The following is a 14152-nucleotide window of genomic DNA, read 5'->3' as shown; positions in this document are numbered from 1 at the left end:
ATAGTGATGCCAAATGAAAAATGCTAAACCTGCATCTGATCCTTTGTGAAATGGTATTTGTGCCTCCTAGCCAATCCGAGGGCAAAATAGATGGAGAAGTATTCCTGGGTTTGCCTAAAACACTGATCAAACTGCTATGAATGCTTTGGGCAGGTGAGATATAATCACAAATTAGCAAGGAGCTGCAAGAACAGCCAGCACACAAGTAGCTAGAGACTTTCCCAGTCACTGTCCACATCAGTCACTGAGGATAGGAGACCCACACATCAAAAAAATCTCTTTTATTGTGTTTCTGACTGCGGGACTGTAACCATGGAGCTGTACCACCACTGTCCTTGGAGAGGAATTTCCTACCAACCTTCATCACGCTGTGAAATCTTGCGTCACCAGGTTGAAGACATTGCTTTCCATGGACTGCCACTTGCCCCAGTTCCTCTTGATCTCAGCCTGGACCTGGACGGGCACCAGAGCAGCACTGGCATCCATGGACATGGTGCCGCCAGGCCAGCCAGAACCCCACAAAGCGGGCAGGAGCTGCCTTTCCTCACATGGCACTGATGGCTCAGAGACAGGCTTTTGGTGGTGGAAAAAGAAAGAGACCCCAGCGATGGCAGGGTCTGGTATGCACATGCGCCCTTCAGCACCGTGCTTGCCTGACCACATGCTCCCACTTGTAAATGTCATCATTTGTGGGGCCACAAAGCAGCATGCTTGCGCATTTGCTATGCACACATGCACATGTTTGCACATTTGGTGTGCACGCATGCATATTTGTGTGGATAAGTTTGCACACATGCATGGCTGCATACATGTGATATCCATCTGTGCACACACACACACGTGGCTGTGGATGGCTGGTGGGTAGATGATGTGCTTGCTACACAGGGGCACTCACCTCTCCGTTGAGGAAACAGTACAGCAGAGCCACCAGGAAGCCCTAAAATGCACAGGAAGGATGAGCTTCACCCAAGGGAAGTGACTGGATCTCTCCATGCACATCCACTGCCCTGCGCTTAGCATCCTCCCAGAGCAAAGCTGCCTCTAGGGTCCAGCTCAGAGCCTGCTGGTAGAGAGGCCTGGGACCAGCTTCTAGGACCTCTCCTACCTGGGTATCAGCCACATGTGCAGTACAAGGATGGGATTCATGCAGTCTGTTTGCTGGACCACAGCCCCTTTGCTTGGTCTCTAAGTAGCTGAGGTCTGCCTGGGACACAGCCCTCTCCTGAATGAACACTGGGCCCCAGCCCCTGTGATGCACCCCAGGGGTGTCCACCATGATCTCAGGATGGGATGGAATTGGTACATAGGGATTTTGCCATGTGGAAAGTTAAGCTTTGCTTCTTGGTATGACAGGGAGCTAAGCCCCAGGCTCAGGGCAGCCTGATGAAGGAGGAAGAAGCTGCAAAAGGGGCAGGTTGGACTACAGTGAAGGAGTTCTGGATTGGCCCTGGAAGAAGGTTTGAAGGAGAAGTCCAGGGAAACAGGCTCTGGGGACCTGCTCCTGCCTTCTCCTGTTAGCACCTGATAGGAGCCGAGGACCAGCTCGAAGTACAGCCGGGCATCCACACCAACGTGTTCAGGGAAGAGCGCGAACACCACGTAGTGCACCCCGAAGAGAGGGATGAGGAGCAGCGTGGACTTTGTGAGCCTCCTGGAGAGCATTGCAGCATGAGCAGGAGCCCAGGTGCAGATGGTCACCCACTGCCCTGATGAAACATCCCTGCAAGGCCCTCCTGTGGCAAAAACTTTGAGGAAGCAGAGCATGAGACACCCCCCAAGTGAAGCAAAACTTTGCACAGTTGAGGCTCTCCCTGGACACAGAAACACCCTCTGAGAGCCAAGACCTTCCCCCCAAAAATGTAGAAGTTAATCCAGAGGTGGGTTTCCATCAAAGGCATGTCTCAGAGGTTCCTTAGCTCTCCTCTATGCCCCAGGTGCCCCCCAAAACCAGAGGGGGGAGGGAAATCCCAGCCTTCCTTGAGCTGGTCCTTACATGTACTGCTGCTTGTAGTTTTTGCTGATGTCTGGAGATCGGATCTTCTGTGCTAAGATCCTGGTGACATTGAGGAAGATGAGGAAGTTCACCTGGCATGGGAAGCCTTGTCTCAGGCCCCCTGGAGTGGCCCCCTGGTTGTGTCCTCATGTCTGTGTGGGACTGCCAGGCTCTAGCACCAGGATGCTCTGGGAATATACTCACAAATATGGCCAGGAGAATGGGAGCCTTGATCACCCACCAGTACAGGCTAGCATAGTCATCCCAGCACCTATGGAAGAAGAGAACCAGCAGGGCTCTGCTGCCTGCTTGCATACTTTTAGCCCAGGTCTTGCCCCTCCGGCCACCCCAGCCTGCTGCCCCATTCGCATAGCACTTCTTGCAAAGGCTCCTCACCATAGCAAGAATTTCTACATACCACCAGAAATAGTATTAAGTGTTTCTCTGGTTCTTCCCTTGAGGCACAAGGGACAACCCCTGCCTGGTTTTCCATACAAAAGTTGTGTCCCCAGTACATGTGGCCAAGCTAGCCTGGAGCAAGAAGAGAGATAGCATCTCTTACCCATGGTTGTCATACTGAAGTCTGGTGATGACCCACACACACACTGTCAGCATGGGGACACCTGCAAGGACAGGACCAGTGTGGGACATGGAGCCACTCTGGGGAGCTTCTGTGGCTCCCTTCTGTTCCCTGCCCCTTCTATCTGGGCCTGGCATCAGGCTGGGGTCCTGGAGGTGACAGGAAGATGTAGCCTCTCCCTGCTTCTCCAGCTTTACAAGGTGATGATGTCCACTAATGGTGCTGTACCTGCCTGTGTCACCCACAGATACCTCCTCGGCTGTCCCTCCTGCCTCCCTGCTGCCCCTTATCTCTAACCTGGGAGGGGCATGTGCAGCCCCAGGTGCATGAGGCCAGGGAAGTGGGAGATTTGTCTCCATCAAACCTGCATGAGAGATGAGTTGGCAGCAGATGCTCCAAAGGCTCTTTCATTAACAATTTGTTGGCATTAACAAATATTTTCTCTTTCAGTGATTTTCCAGGGACCTCCATCTCCAGCCTCCACGCATCTCTAAGTGGCATTCTCCTTCATGCAAACCTCTCTAGATCAAAAGCTAGGTTTCTACAGCAATTTGTGATTCAAATGTCAGTATGGAAATGTTAGGAGGAACAGAGAGCAAGCCCACTGCAACCCCCAGCTATGAAACAAAGCTGACATTTCAGGTTGATCTTGTAAATGGTTCCCTTTTTCATACTTAGCCCTGGTGGTAAAGGCTAACCTCTCCCCCAGCACCTGCTTCCTGCAAGGGGAAGAATCAGAACAGACCACCCAATGCCAGACCAGCTCTAGTGGGGCTTGCAGGACCCACCACGCACTAGGCAATGAGAAGAGCACAAAAAGGCGATGTGCCAAGAGTGACTACTGGAAATATCTTGCCTGTGGTCTGCTGGCCAGGTGGTCTCAGAGCAGCAAGTTCAGGCAATGTCCTGAGCTCCCCAGCCACAGCAGAGAGATGGAGAGGAGGATGTGTTTACAGGACCTCGCTGGAGATGTTGATGTGCCAGGCGGGCACTGCACTCACCCCAGCCAATGAGGATGTACCACCAGATGTACCTCTTGTCGGAGGTGAAGGTGAATAGCAGCAGGGTCTGCAGGTACATCCCCTCCACCAGCAGCCAGTAGAAGTTGGCCAGGACCGAGTACTGGAAGAAGGTGATGGCTGCTTTGCAGTTCATCTAGTAAGGATGGGGAGGGGAACAGCTCAGTGGTGCTGGCTGGCAGGTGGATCTGGTCCTTGAGGGAGCAGGGGGTAGGCCAGTATCTTTGTTCCTGCTGTTTCTGTAGGTGCCCCAACTGCCTTCCCTCCTGTGGCCGAATGTACCTCAGACCACCTCTCCTGCTGCTCTGGGTACAGTTTAGCTCAGGGCTGTGGAGCTGCAGGATGGACCAAGAAGCTGGAGATGGTGATTTGCTCTCATGGCTGGGGAATCAAATCTCTCCAGGACCCTTTGAGGTGATGGAGCTCTTGAGAAGATCTGCAATGCCCTTTCAGTGCAGTGACATTATGACACCTCTCAGCTCCTAATGCCTCTCCCCACCTACAACCCTCCATCCTCCCTTCCAACCCTCTGGGGTCTCCCTTCAGCTTAGGATTTGCTGCTTACCTCCAGAAAGTCCTGTGTGCACCAGGGGAGCTGCACTGATCCCACACAGCAAATACAGCATTCTCTGCTCTCCCTGTGCAGAGAGCATGCGACATGTGCCCATGACTGCAGGGCCAGGCCTGTGCTGCTGTTATTGTAGGTCCTTTAAGAAACCTGCCCTGGGCTTGTTATGGTTCATGTCCACAGCATTGTAACTGGGCTGTGTGTGTGGGATTTTGTTTCTATTTACAACTCCAAATCTGTGCATCAGGAGCTGCAAGACCTGCCTGTTTGCTTGTACATGGTGTACTGTTGGGGCTGTGCAAACCTATAGTCCCACTGGGAGTTCATATCCAAGACCAGGGAGAGCTCTGAAGGCAGGTGATGTTCCCTGTATGTTGTTAGGACCCAAGCAGAAACACTGTTGTGAATCTCCTAAAGTCCACTCAAACCAGCCTTTCCTCCTCACTCTTCCCCTCATCTTTGTATGTCTAAATCTTCTGTAAATACAGCCAGACTCCCAGAAGGCAGCACGTGGGACCTGCTCCTGCATCATGTCCAGGATGGGCTCAAACAACTTACCGTTGACATTGTGCAGTGGTCGATAGACTCATCCGAGAAGAGGATGGAGTCTTTGATGAACACAGCAGCCCCACGCAGTATGAAGGAGGTGAAGAAGTGGATGTGGATGGAGTTCCTGGTGCAATGCAGCTTTCTAGGTTAAGGAAGAGACATGGTGTGTCCAGTGAGGAGGAGAAAAAGCAGATGGACAGAGAAGCATTTTGTTTGCAAATAACACAGGCAGAGCGCTGTTTTGCACCAGAGATGCTCTATAAACTTGCACTGCTGCTAAGACATTTCTGGACCATCACTTCTGAGTGTCAGGCTTGTCCAAAGACATCTAGGCAGACAGCCTTACTGTGACCCAAGTGACACTGCAATTCATGTAAAAATGTGTGTGTGTAGGGGGAAGGAAGCAGGTCCAAATTCTGATTCCCAGGTCCCTCCTGCGCCTGGCACAGCAGCTCAGAGCCTCTTCCTTTACTTGCACCCTGGCCTCATGGGCTGCGCCTTGGTGGTGGTAGGGCAGAAAGCCTTGCAGAACATTTTGCTGCTCTGAGCTCCCCAAAGGAAGGAGTTTTGCTGTACTGGAGGCTGCGGGCCTGGGACGATCCTGCCAGTCACCTCTAGATAGCATCCTACTGGCAGCACACTGAGGTCTGCAAAAGTGAGGCTCGAAAGAGGAAGCTGAGAGTTCAAAGACAGTCTATCAGAAGGACAATGTTGCACTTTTATCCGTGTCATACTTTGGCACGGACAAGCTTGGAGAGGCCAGTGCTAAGCCCTACCTGAAGCATGAGAAGATACCAATGGCCAGGAGCAGGGCTGCGAGGGATGTGGAGTAGCCGCAGGTGTAAAGTACCTTCATGGTGACAAAGTAGCTTTTCTGGAAGGGAAATCACTGGCTAAGTGAGGGATCAGGGCAACATGGGCATGCTGGAGTCCTTGGAGATGCTGGTGTGGTGGGCTGGGAAAGGGGCTAGGTGCTGCCCACTTGTGTTATCACACAAACTAGCCCAGAACCCACAGAGCCACCCATAAACAAGGACAAGACTAGGGAGATATCTTGGACAGCATCCCCGCATTGCATTGTCCTACAGCACGGGAGCCTCAAGGGTAGGGTGATGCCAGCAGCCCAGGAGACGCTGGGGCCCCACACTTGCCTTGGCCTCCGTGTCATTGCTGCTGACAATCTCCAGCTCACAGGCATTGTAGTAGGGGGGGCTGGGAAAGCTCCATCCTGACTCTGTACAGTTCCTTCGGATCAGAGCTGCAGTGGCAAGAAGGGACCTCATAAGAGCTGCAGGGATCACCCTGCAGAATGGCCCCACATCAGCTCCCCGACCTTAGTGGGAGCATCCCCAATATGTCCTTCCCAGTGCCAGCACCTATACCAGCACTCTAATCTCCAGGTTGGTGGTTAAATCCTACCAGCAGCTTTAACATCAGTATACTGCCCAAATGGCCTGGCTGCTGAAAAGGACATTCCACCAGAGCAGCTCAGCATGGACAGCAAGGAGAAATAGGCAGCATGGAAATAAGATCTTATCTCTACTGTCCAGTGCTATACCCAGAAATAGCAGGACAGGGCAGGGACATACCCAAAGACCAGGGACATACCCAAAGTAGGTTCCCCCTGTGGAGAGAATTAAATGTTTTTTTTCCAATCCTATGAACACTTTAGCAAGCCTCTCCCAAGCTGTTCTGCCCTAAAACATCCCCCTTTCCAACTATATCCATGCAAAAAGTGCTCAGCTGTCACAAGGGCCAGATAGACACTTTGCTTTGCACTTGGCCAACTCCATAACAGATGGAGCAGCATTTTCCTCAGAAGCAGCACCCACCTGGGAAGAGTGGGAGGCCTTGAAATAATGATCATTTGCAATGTTTGTCATCCATGCAGCTTGAAGCAGTGCTAAGCAGGCCAGGAGCTTTTGCCTGATCTGTGAATGGGGAGAGGTAGGTGCCAAGCAGCAAAGACTTGGCATGGTGTCACCTAGCTGGAAAACAAGGACCCCAGTGTTCCATCCACACTGTCCCCAGCTCACTCAGGGAGAGCACTTGGGGACTTTCTCAGGGTGGCAGTGTCCCACATTTCTGCTTTCAGCCATCCCCTGCTTCAACTGCATTACACACTAAGGTGTAGGACAGGGTGGTTGCCATGGGGCTGCCCCATGGGGCCAAGTACCTGAAGGGCTGACACAGGGCTCCTGGGCATGGAGAGATGGGTGCAGAGCAGCTCCATCTCTTGATCCCAGGAGCACCACCAGTCACAATACTGTCTGGATTCAGAGCCCAACAGCAGTGTCGCACCTTTGGACTTCTTGAAGACGTGGTGGATGTCAGGGCAGGCAACAGCATGGGACTGGCCAACAGGCACAGCCAACCAGCAGCTCACTCCATCCCACTCTGTCAGGCAGCCTGGGGACAGATGGACCAGTTAGTGCTGCTGGGAATGGGCAGAGCACTAAAGATGAACCTCTTGCAAGGAGACAGCCACCTGGGCTTCCCCAGGAAACACCCCCATGGTGGTAAATCCAAGTGGGAAACAGGGACAAATCCCTTTTGGTGGCAGGGAACTGGGGAGTAGTGAGGGGAAGAAAACACTTGCAACTCCGTGGCACACAGTCCCAAGGGACAGCCTGAAGCAGGCATGTCAGTGGCTGCCCAGCCCAGACGTGCTGCATGGCTGTAATGGGAGAGCAGAGACCAGCAAGTCGTCATTTGATCTACTAGGCCATGCCGTACCGCTTCAGGAATTAGGAGTATCCTGGCTCCAGTTCTGAGAATTGCCTCCTTGGGGCTCTGAGCTCTCCTTTTAGCCCTGTAGCAAGCAAGGGCCTGATACTTTCTGGGGCTACATCAGACCTAAAGCTCCTGTGGAGAGACCCTGGGGGTACACAGGTACAGGAAGCACTGAGATTCACAAACAGTTGAGGTTCAAAGGGACCTCTGGAGATCTAGTCCAACCCATCTGCTCAAGCAGGGTCACCTAGAGCACATTGCCCAGGACCCTATCCGGATACCTTTTGAATTTCTCAAATGATGATTCTCAAAGCACAACAGAAACAACCCTAGGACATAGGTGGTACCCAAGCAGGACGAGACACACACACACAGAGAGAGAGAGAGAGAGAGAGAGAGAGAGAGAGAGAGAGAGAACTAAGAAAATGCATGCAGCTTAGATGAAGAGCGAAAATGGAAACTTGTCCCTTGCTGAGCTGCAAGCAGAAAGCAGAGCTGAGCACCCTCTGCAGTGCCAGCCAGGACATCTCTCCACCTCCCAGGAGGAGGAAAGGAGAAAACATTGCAAGGCTTGCTGGAGAACAATTAGCTTAAATATATTTTGCTTCTTTGCCTAGCACTGAATTTGTATTTAAATAACTCTCCAATTGCCTTGGAAACGAGCACAGCCAAGCAGGCCTTGAAGAATTAGCAGCACAGTACACTAGGATGAGACACCACACTTGCAGGACAGCTCTTCCCAGCACATGTACGCTATTAACCTTGTAGATACACATTATTAACCTGGAGTCACATTTATTCCCACTCAGGGAATATGGAATCAGACAAGTCTAATTAGTTTTCTCTGGTTTCAAAGCTGACTGGGTATCTTGGCCAGGCTTGGAGGGATTTGCGGTGCTGTCACTATAAAGCCAAGGTACATCTTAATTTCTGCTTTGGGAGACTGACAAAATGAACACAACTACTGGACTGAGATACTGAGGGCAGTTCATTTCTTGGAGGCTGATAACATCTTGGTGTGCTATATCTGTTTGTATGAGAGTTTTAAGTGGATCTCTTCCACTGTACGAAGAAGCCCTTCCAGCATGCAAAGCAAGTGCTGTTGCGGGGCAGGAAGCCCTTGTGCTGTCCTGTAGATCTACCCTAGAAACAGCAGGGCAGGTAGATCACCAGGCAAAGTGCCTCATCTACCAGGGATGGGGAGAAATGGTTTAAGTCCCACTTACCACTCTTTCCCTCTCTGTGCAGCTGTGAGGGCTAAAGAACAACATTTCTTAGAGCTGTGCAGGAATGGGGGCATAGGGGATGTCCCCTTTGAAGACCACAAAGAAGGTGATGGAAGGGACTTCTGGTGGGACAGAGCTCAGGAAAACACAAGCAAAGGAACCAATGCAAATCATTGCAAGTCTGCCCACACTGGTAAGAGAACCACAGCGGTGGACAGGAGCTGTACCTTCAGTTTCTCTGCAGTTTTTCTTGCGGCTGGCCACTTTCTCATGCTGTCCAGTTCCCCAGGCTCCCATGTTATATCTCAACTAGCCAATGCTGGGCTGCAGCAATATGCAGCAAGCCAAACCAAATTATGCCAGTTTAGCCCTGCAGCCCAAGATATTTGGCTTGGATTGACCCAAAGCAACCTGTAGAAATTTCAGTCATCTACTGGGAAACAAGACCAACATTATTCTTGTGACATTTTTCTTGACATGGCAGATTATTTTTTCCCCAAGGTAAAGTAGGTTAAGAAGTTCCTGCTCAGCATTTCTACTGATTCATTTTACATAGACCTACCAGGGTTACAACCCCTCTGCTGGTTACTTAGCACAATGCCAAAACCCAAGGTCCCTGGGCTGTTCCCTCACACTATATTGCCACGATCTCTTGGTCACCTGAGCTGGTTTGTCCCCATACACTGTGGGCACACAGCGGGTGAGAATTGCCCAGCCTCCATCATCATCACTTCATGCCAGGCTCTGCGCTAGACCACCACAGTGGCAAGCAAGGGGAAGAGGGTAAAGCCAGTTCAGGTGGGCAGTGGAGACTTTAGTCATGCTTAAACCAAGCAGGAAAACTCGGATTAAATATTGATTTTAATTATACATTCACGCTTCTTAGTTTTTTTCTTAAAGTGAGATTCTTTCCCCTGGCCGGCACAATATGGGCTGCAAAAAGAACCTTTTCCAATCAGCTTGGCTTTTCTCTGCTAAGCAGGATATATTACATCTCTGCACAGTTACTTAAGCAATTATGCACCTTTACATGCATTTACTGAGATCCTTCTTTTTTACTGTTGTATTAGATGAAACCCATTGAATGACGCATGTCTTATTCACTAGGTGATAATTTTTACCCAGAATTTGAGCCAAGCTGCATTTGGATGGAAACTGAAATGCAATTTAAAAAGAAGTGTACAAAAGCAGCACTTTAAAACTGTTTTTCAATTAGTTAATCAATTTTAAAGTGCCAGATACATAAAAATCAAGTTACTCAAAACGTGTTTTGCATTAAAACTAACTGAATTAGGGAAGTAAGAAAGTATAAGTGGTGACAGGTACCGCATAGCTTGAGGTGCTTACAGGCAGGTGGTGGGGCACAGTGGAGGGCTGTGAGCATGCATCATGTGCATGCCATGTCCTGACATGCAGCTGGACAGAGGGACACACAGACACCCCCCACACTGGCTCTGCCCCAGGCTGGTTTGATCAAGGGAAGCCACGCCAGAGCCTGGCTGACTTGCCTCTGTGTCCTTTTGCGCCTCTTGGCCCACCTGAATCCCTCTGCCACAATCTCAGGCTCCCTCCACACTGCAGGGACGTACTTTGGGGCTCTCCAAGCACGCTGCATCTGGCGTTTGCCTCTGCACTGCTCTCCAGCTCCCTGGAAATACCTTATTTCCATTCACCATACATGCTGCAACCCCTCTAACAAGCATTTTTTTTTTTCCTTGAAGAGCCTGTTAGCAAATGTTTACCATTCCCTAGCAGCACTCCTGAGAGACATGCCCCATGCACAGCCAGTGGCTCTCACCTTGCTGCCCAGGGTGCTCCGGGGAGCCTAGGGTTTGGCTTTCACTCTTGATAACCCTCAGACATTCAGCCTCTTGATCTTGGAAACAGAGAATGACGGAGCAGTCGGGATGTGTTGCTTGCACCTGGAGGAGGGAATGGACAAACAGCAGGACACTAAAAGGCTTGGCCATGCAGGATACCAGCCAATATTCATTTTCTGCTGCAACCAGCCCCAGGAGAGCCTATCTATGCAGCTGTGCTTTGGGGCCCTGACATTTCCTTTTGCTTTCTATTGCTTGCCTTGTAAGCACCATAAAGAACCAGAGCAATTATTTCTAACTCCCTCCGAAAGCATTTTATGCTTAAGGGCATCACTCTGCCAAGGTGCAAGCACCGTAAGGAGGAACTGAGCTTTCAAGATGTAGGGGCTGAACCCCACTAACAGGGCAGATTGGAGCATGTTCAAAGCCAGAGCAAGGGAACCATGTAATTAGAGATAAACCCCACCTATCTGGGCATATCTAATCCTTCCCTTGTCAGCTGGGGCAGGCCTGCTCCTGCAGTAGGTTTTGCTCACATTCAGGCTGGTCTATTTTAACCCCATCTGCTATGGCTGTTGGAGATCACTGTCTCCTATTACACAGCCCTCTGGGGAGGTGCTTCAAAATGGACACACCAACCTTGTTAAAGCTTTATGAGCCAAGGTAACAAGGTGCTGGAGCATGCTCTAATCCCGTGACTCCCCAAAGGGCTGGCAATGCAGTGCTGGGGTGATGGAGCTGAACACCCTAGGGCCTCCACTGAACTGAAGTTTGGATTTTGCTCCTGTCTGTTTGCACGTGGAGAACTGGAACGTTGCAAGACTAAGGCTGAACTGAGGCCAGCCCATGAATTTTGCATGCCTAGGTGAGCATACAGCAGCACTTAAGGGGCAGTTCTGTGCTCATGGCCTCATTAGCCAGGAAGCCTGGCTGCTGCAGCAAGGCTTGCCTTGGACTGGGGCAGGTCATTTTTGGGCCAGAACACAGGCAGTTCAATGGACTATGGATAGTTTTAGGTGGGCAGACTGAAGTGGAAGGGTACATCCAGCTGGAGAAAGAGGTGCGGATGGTAGGCAAATTGGCCCAAGGACTAGGAGGAAATCTGGGACCATGAAGCATCCTTTTGCTGAGCTCTGTCCCCTCCACTGTGCAGCTGCTCACATGGTGTCTCTTCACCTTCCCTGGGAGATTTCATTTCTTTTCCTGCTAAATAAGCCTTTCTCAAGGAAAAAGAGTTTGGTGGCAGCTGCTGTGCACAGCCCTGAGAAAGCAGGCAGGGCTGCTCTCAGACTCGTGCAGTACCAGGTGGGGCGCAGGCACCATGGCCCCTTTTAGCTGGGAAGTTGCTGGTGTCTGTTTACAGCAGTGAAGCCTAATAGCTGGAGCTGTGGACCAGGTGATGCACTGTGTTCTCATCCGAGCCTCCAGGCAACCAGCACCCCTCACTGTGCCTCAGTGTCCCCCGTCTGTGATGGAGGTTAGTTCCACTGCTCATTATAAAGCCCAGAGGACTGGGCTTGCTGCTGTCCCCAAATAAATGCCACCAGTACTTGCTCCAGGCCCCTGCCCTGATACAACAGATGGGACTTCCCAGCCTGTAAAAGCAGAGGGTTCAGCCACTGCTAATTGCATGCTAATTAACAGGGCCCACTGTTCTCTCTACAGGGAGCAGCTAGCTCTCCTATGCAAGCAGGGGAACCCGTGCAGCACCCATCCTCGGGTAAAGCAGGGCCAGGGCACCCTTCTGTGCTGCAGCATCAGGGCATGCTCAGGGTGGGGGGGAAGAAGGGGGGGAAAGCAGGTGCATGGGGGGCTCCAGCACCAGCTCCTGCCCTGAATTATGGCATTGCTAGGGCTGATGCTCCACAGCCAGCAAGGTGCTGTGGGATAGGAACTGCTGAGGAGCTGCTAGAGTGACAGAGTCACCCTGTGGAGCTGGGAAGAAAAATGCCCTCAACATCAAGTGAGATGTTCTGTCTTTTCCCACTTTTTTCTTCCTTCCCCTTTCTCTCCCTTTCCTTCTCATTTCTCTTTTTCTTTCCATTCTCACTATTTAAAGCCACTATGCTGGATCAGGAACTCACCAAGCAAAGCATTGCCAGGAGAAATCCTGAAGGCTTCGCTGAGACAAGCTGAGCAGAAACACTTGCATGCCCGATCCATCCACCCCCGTCAGCATTCACCGCCGAAGCAATCTGACAAGTTCAGCGCTTGTGGGAGACGGCTGTCAGACCCGCCGCGCATTGCTCAGGGAAGCAAAACGGTTTGGTTCCCTCCAGTGTCGCCCAGGTCTAGAGCACAGGCTCAGTGCCAGCCCTCCCGGGGGTGTCTCCTCAGCACGGCCTCCCACGCCACCAGCCATCACTTTGTTCTGTCTGCATGAACTCACACCCTCCTTTGGCACAAGGGCTGCCCCTTGTACCCTCAAGCAGTGAGGCTGCCCCAGCTGGCTCCCTGCAAGCTGCTGGGAGCACAGCGGGTCTCTGCACTGTGCGTCTCCCTGCCTGGCTTGTCCGAGCTCCTGATTTCAGCAAATCTGCCTCTGGAAGCCGCTGCAAAAGCACACGAGCTGCTTGCAGGGGTGCAGATTGCCATCACCCTTGCAATACAGGTGGGAAGGGGCTGGGGAGACAGATGGGGATGGGTACATGCTGGGCAAGACCTATCCCACGGTGGGGTCTGCCTGCAGATGCCATGAGTGCTTTGGTCCCCAGGGCTGGCCAAAGCCTGAAGTGGCTGTCAGCAACCAGCTTCTTCCCCCGCAGACCTTTCTTCCCCAGGGTCCACTCTGCTGCCCCATGCCAGAGTCCCATGGACACTTACCCAAGGCAAGAGCAGCAGAACCAGCAGCTTGCAGGCACCAGGGGGCTGGTGTGAGGGTCCCATGGCTGGAGCAGAACTTGTGCCACTCTGTCCGTGGAGCGTCCCAGCTCAGCATCCACAGGTCTGGAGACAGCCCACCTCCTTCTCCACAGCTCTGTGTGCAGGGGGCCACACCAAGACCCCAGCTCTTGGAGATGTAACCTGTCTGCACCCAGCACCCTCCTCCTAACCCTGCATTGCCAGCCCTGTGCTGCTCCTGGGTCCCTCTCTAGGCCCTTTCAGCGGTGGCTGCTTGGGTCCCACCTGGGCAGTCCCATCCTTCACCCACCAGCTGTGGCTACCACATGCTCTTTTCCCTGCCTCCTGCTCCCTGCCCAGTGCCGACTGTGGGCTCAGTCTCTCTGTGAGCCTGAATGTCACAGCTCCTGGAGCTGGTAGTATGGCAGGCTCCACCCTCCACTCCCCCTCCCCACACAGGAGGCTGGATGTGCTGAACAGCCCTGGGGTGGGGGGAACACCCCAGTCTGGTCCCTGCTGGGATCCTGACTCCCCCTTATCTGCTCCCATTGGAGTGTTGGAGTGCCCTGCATGGGCCCACATGGAGGGGTCTCTTACCTGCTCCATTAGATGCTGCTGAGCTGGAAACCTGCTGGTCAGAGGCTTTGAGAAATGTGTGTAGGAGGTAGTCAGGCCAGCAAGAGTGGGCACAGGGGCCATGCCAAAGGTCACACTGCTTCTCAAATGGTTCCATGCAGGACCTCAGGCTAAAAAGCCCAAAGGTTGGAGTGCCAGGGCCATGCACACACACATACAAACACATGTCCCAACACATGTGCACAGA

At 52.1% G+C, this 14152-nt stretch overlaps 1 protein-coding gene across 1 annotated transcript; it reads right to left on the bottom strand.

The window, feature by feature from the left end:
* Positions 1-363: 363 nt before the first annotated feature.
* LOC134151082 (vasoactive intestinal polypeptide receptor 1-like) lies at positions 364-13374 on the bottom strand. Its single transcript, XM_062595370.1, has 13 exons — positions 13306-13374; positions 10467-10590; positions 7011-7118; positions 5861-5967; positions 5486-5583; positions 4719-4851; positions 3575-3728; positions 2556-2616; positions 2198-2264; positions 1994-2085; positions 1522-1651; positions 896-937; positions 364-453 (listed from the first exon to the last, which is right to left on the bottom strand). The coding sequence occupies exons 1-13, from the start codon at positions 13372-13374 to the stop codon at positions 364-366; spliced, it is 1275 nt and encodes a 424-aa protein (XP_062451354.1).
* Positions 13375-14152: the final 778 nt, after the last annotated feature.

The sequence above is a fragment of the Rhea pennata genome, chromosome 26 (genome assembly GCF_028389875.1).
Source record: "Rhea pennata isolate bPtePen1 chromosome 26, bPtePen1.pri, whole genome shotgun sequence".
Classification (NCBI taxonomy): Eukaryota; Metazoa; Chordata; class Aves; order Rheiformes; family Rheidae; genus Rhea; species Rhea pennata.
The sequence above is the reverse complement of the archived record's forward strand: the minus strand, read 5'-3'. Positions and strand labels throughout refer to the sequence as shown.

Excerpts from the sequence above, each read along its gene's own strand:
- LOC134151082 (XM_062595370.1), bottom strand. The coding sequence starts at position 13,374 with ATGGGACCCTCACACCAGCCCCCTGGTGCCTGCAAGCTGCTGGTTCTG. Across the intron at positions 2,265-2,555 it reads CTTCAGTATGACAACCATGG|GTGCTGGGATGACTATGCTA; the intron begins GTAAGAGATGCT and ends CTTCTTCCATAG. Across the intron at positions 2,086-2,197 it reads CCATTCTCCTGGCCATATTT|GTGAACTTCCTCATCTTCCT; the intron begins GTGAGTATATTC and ends TTCCCATGCCAG.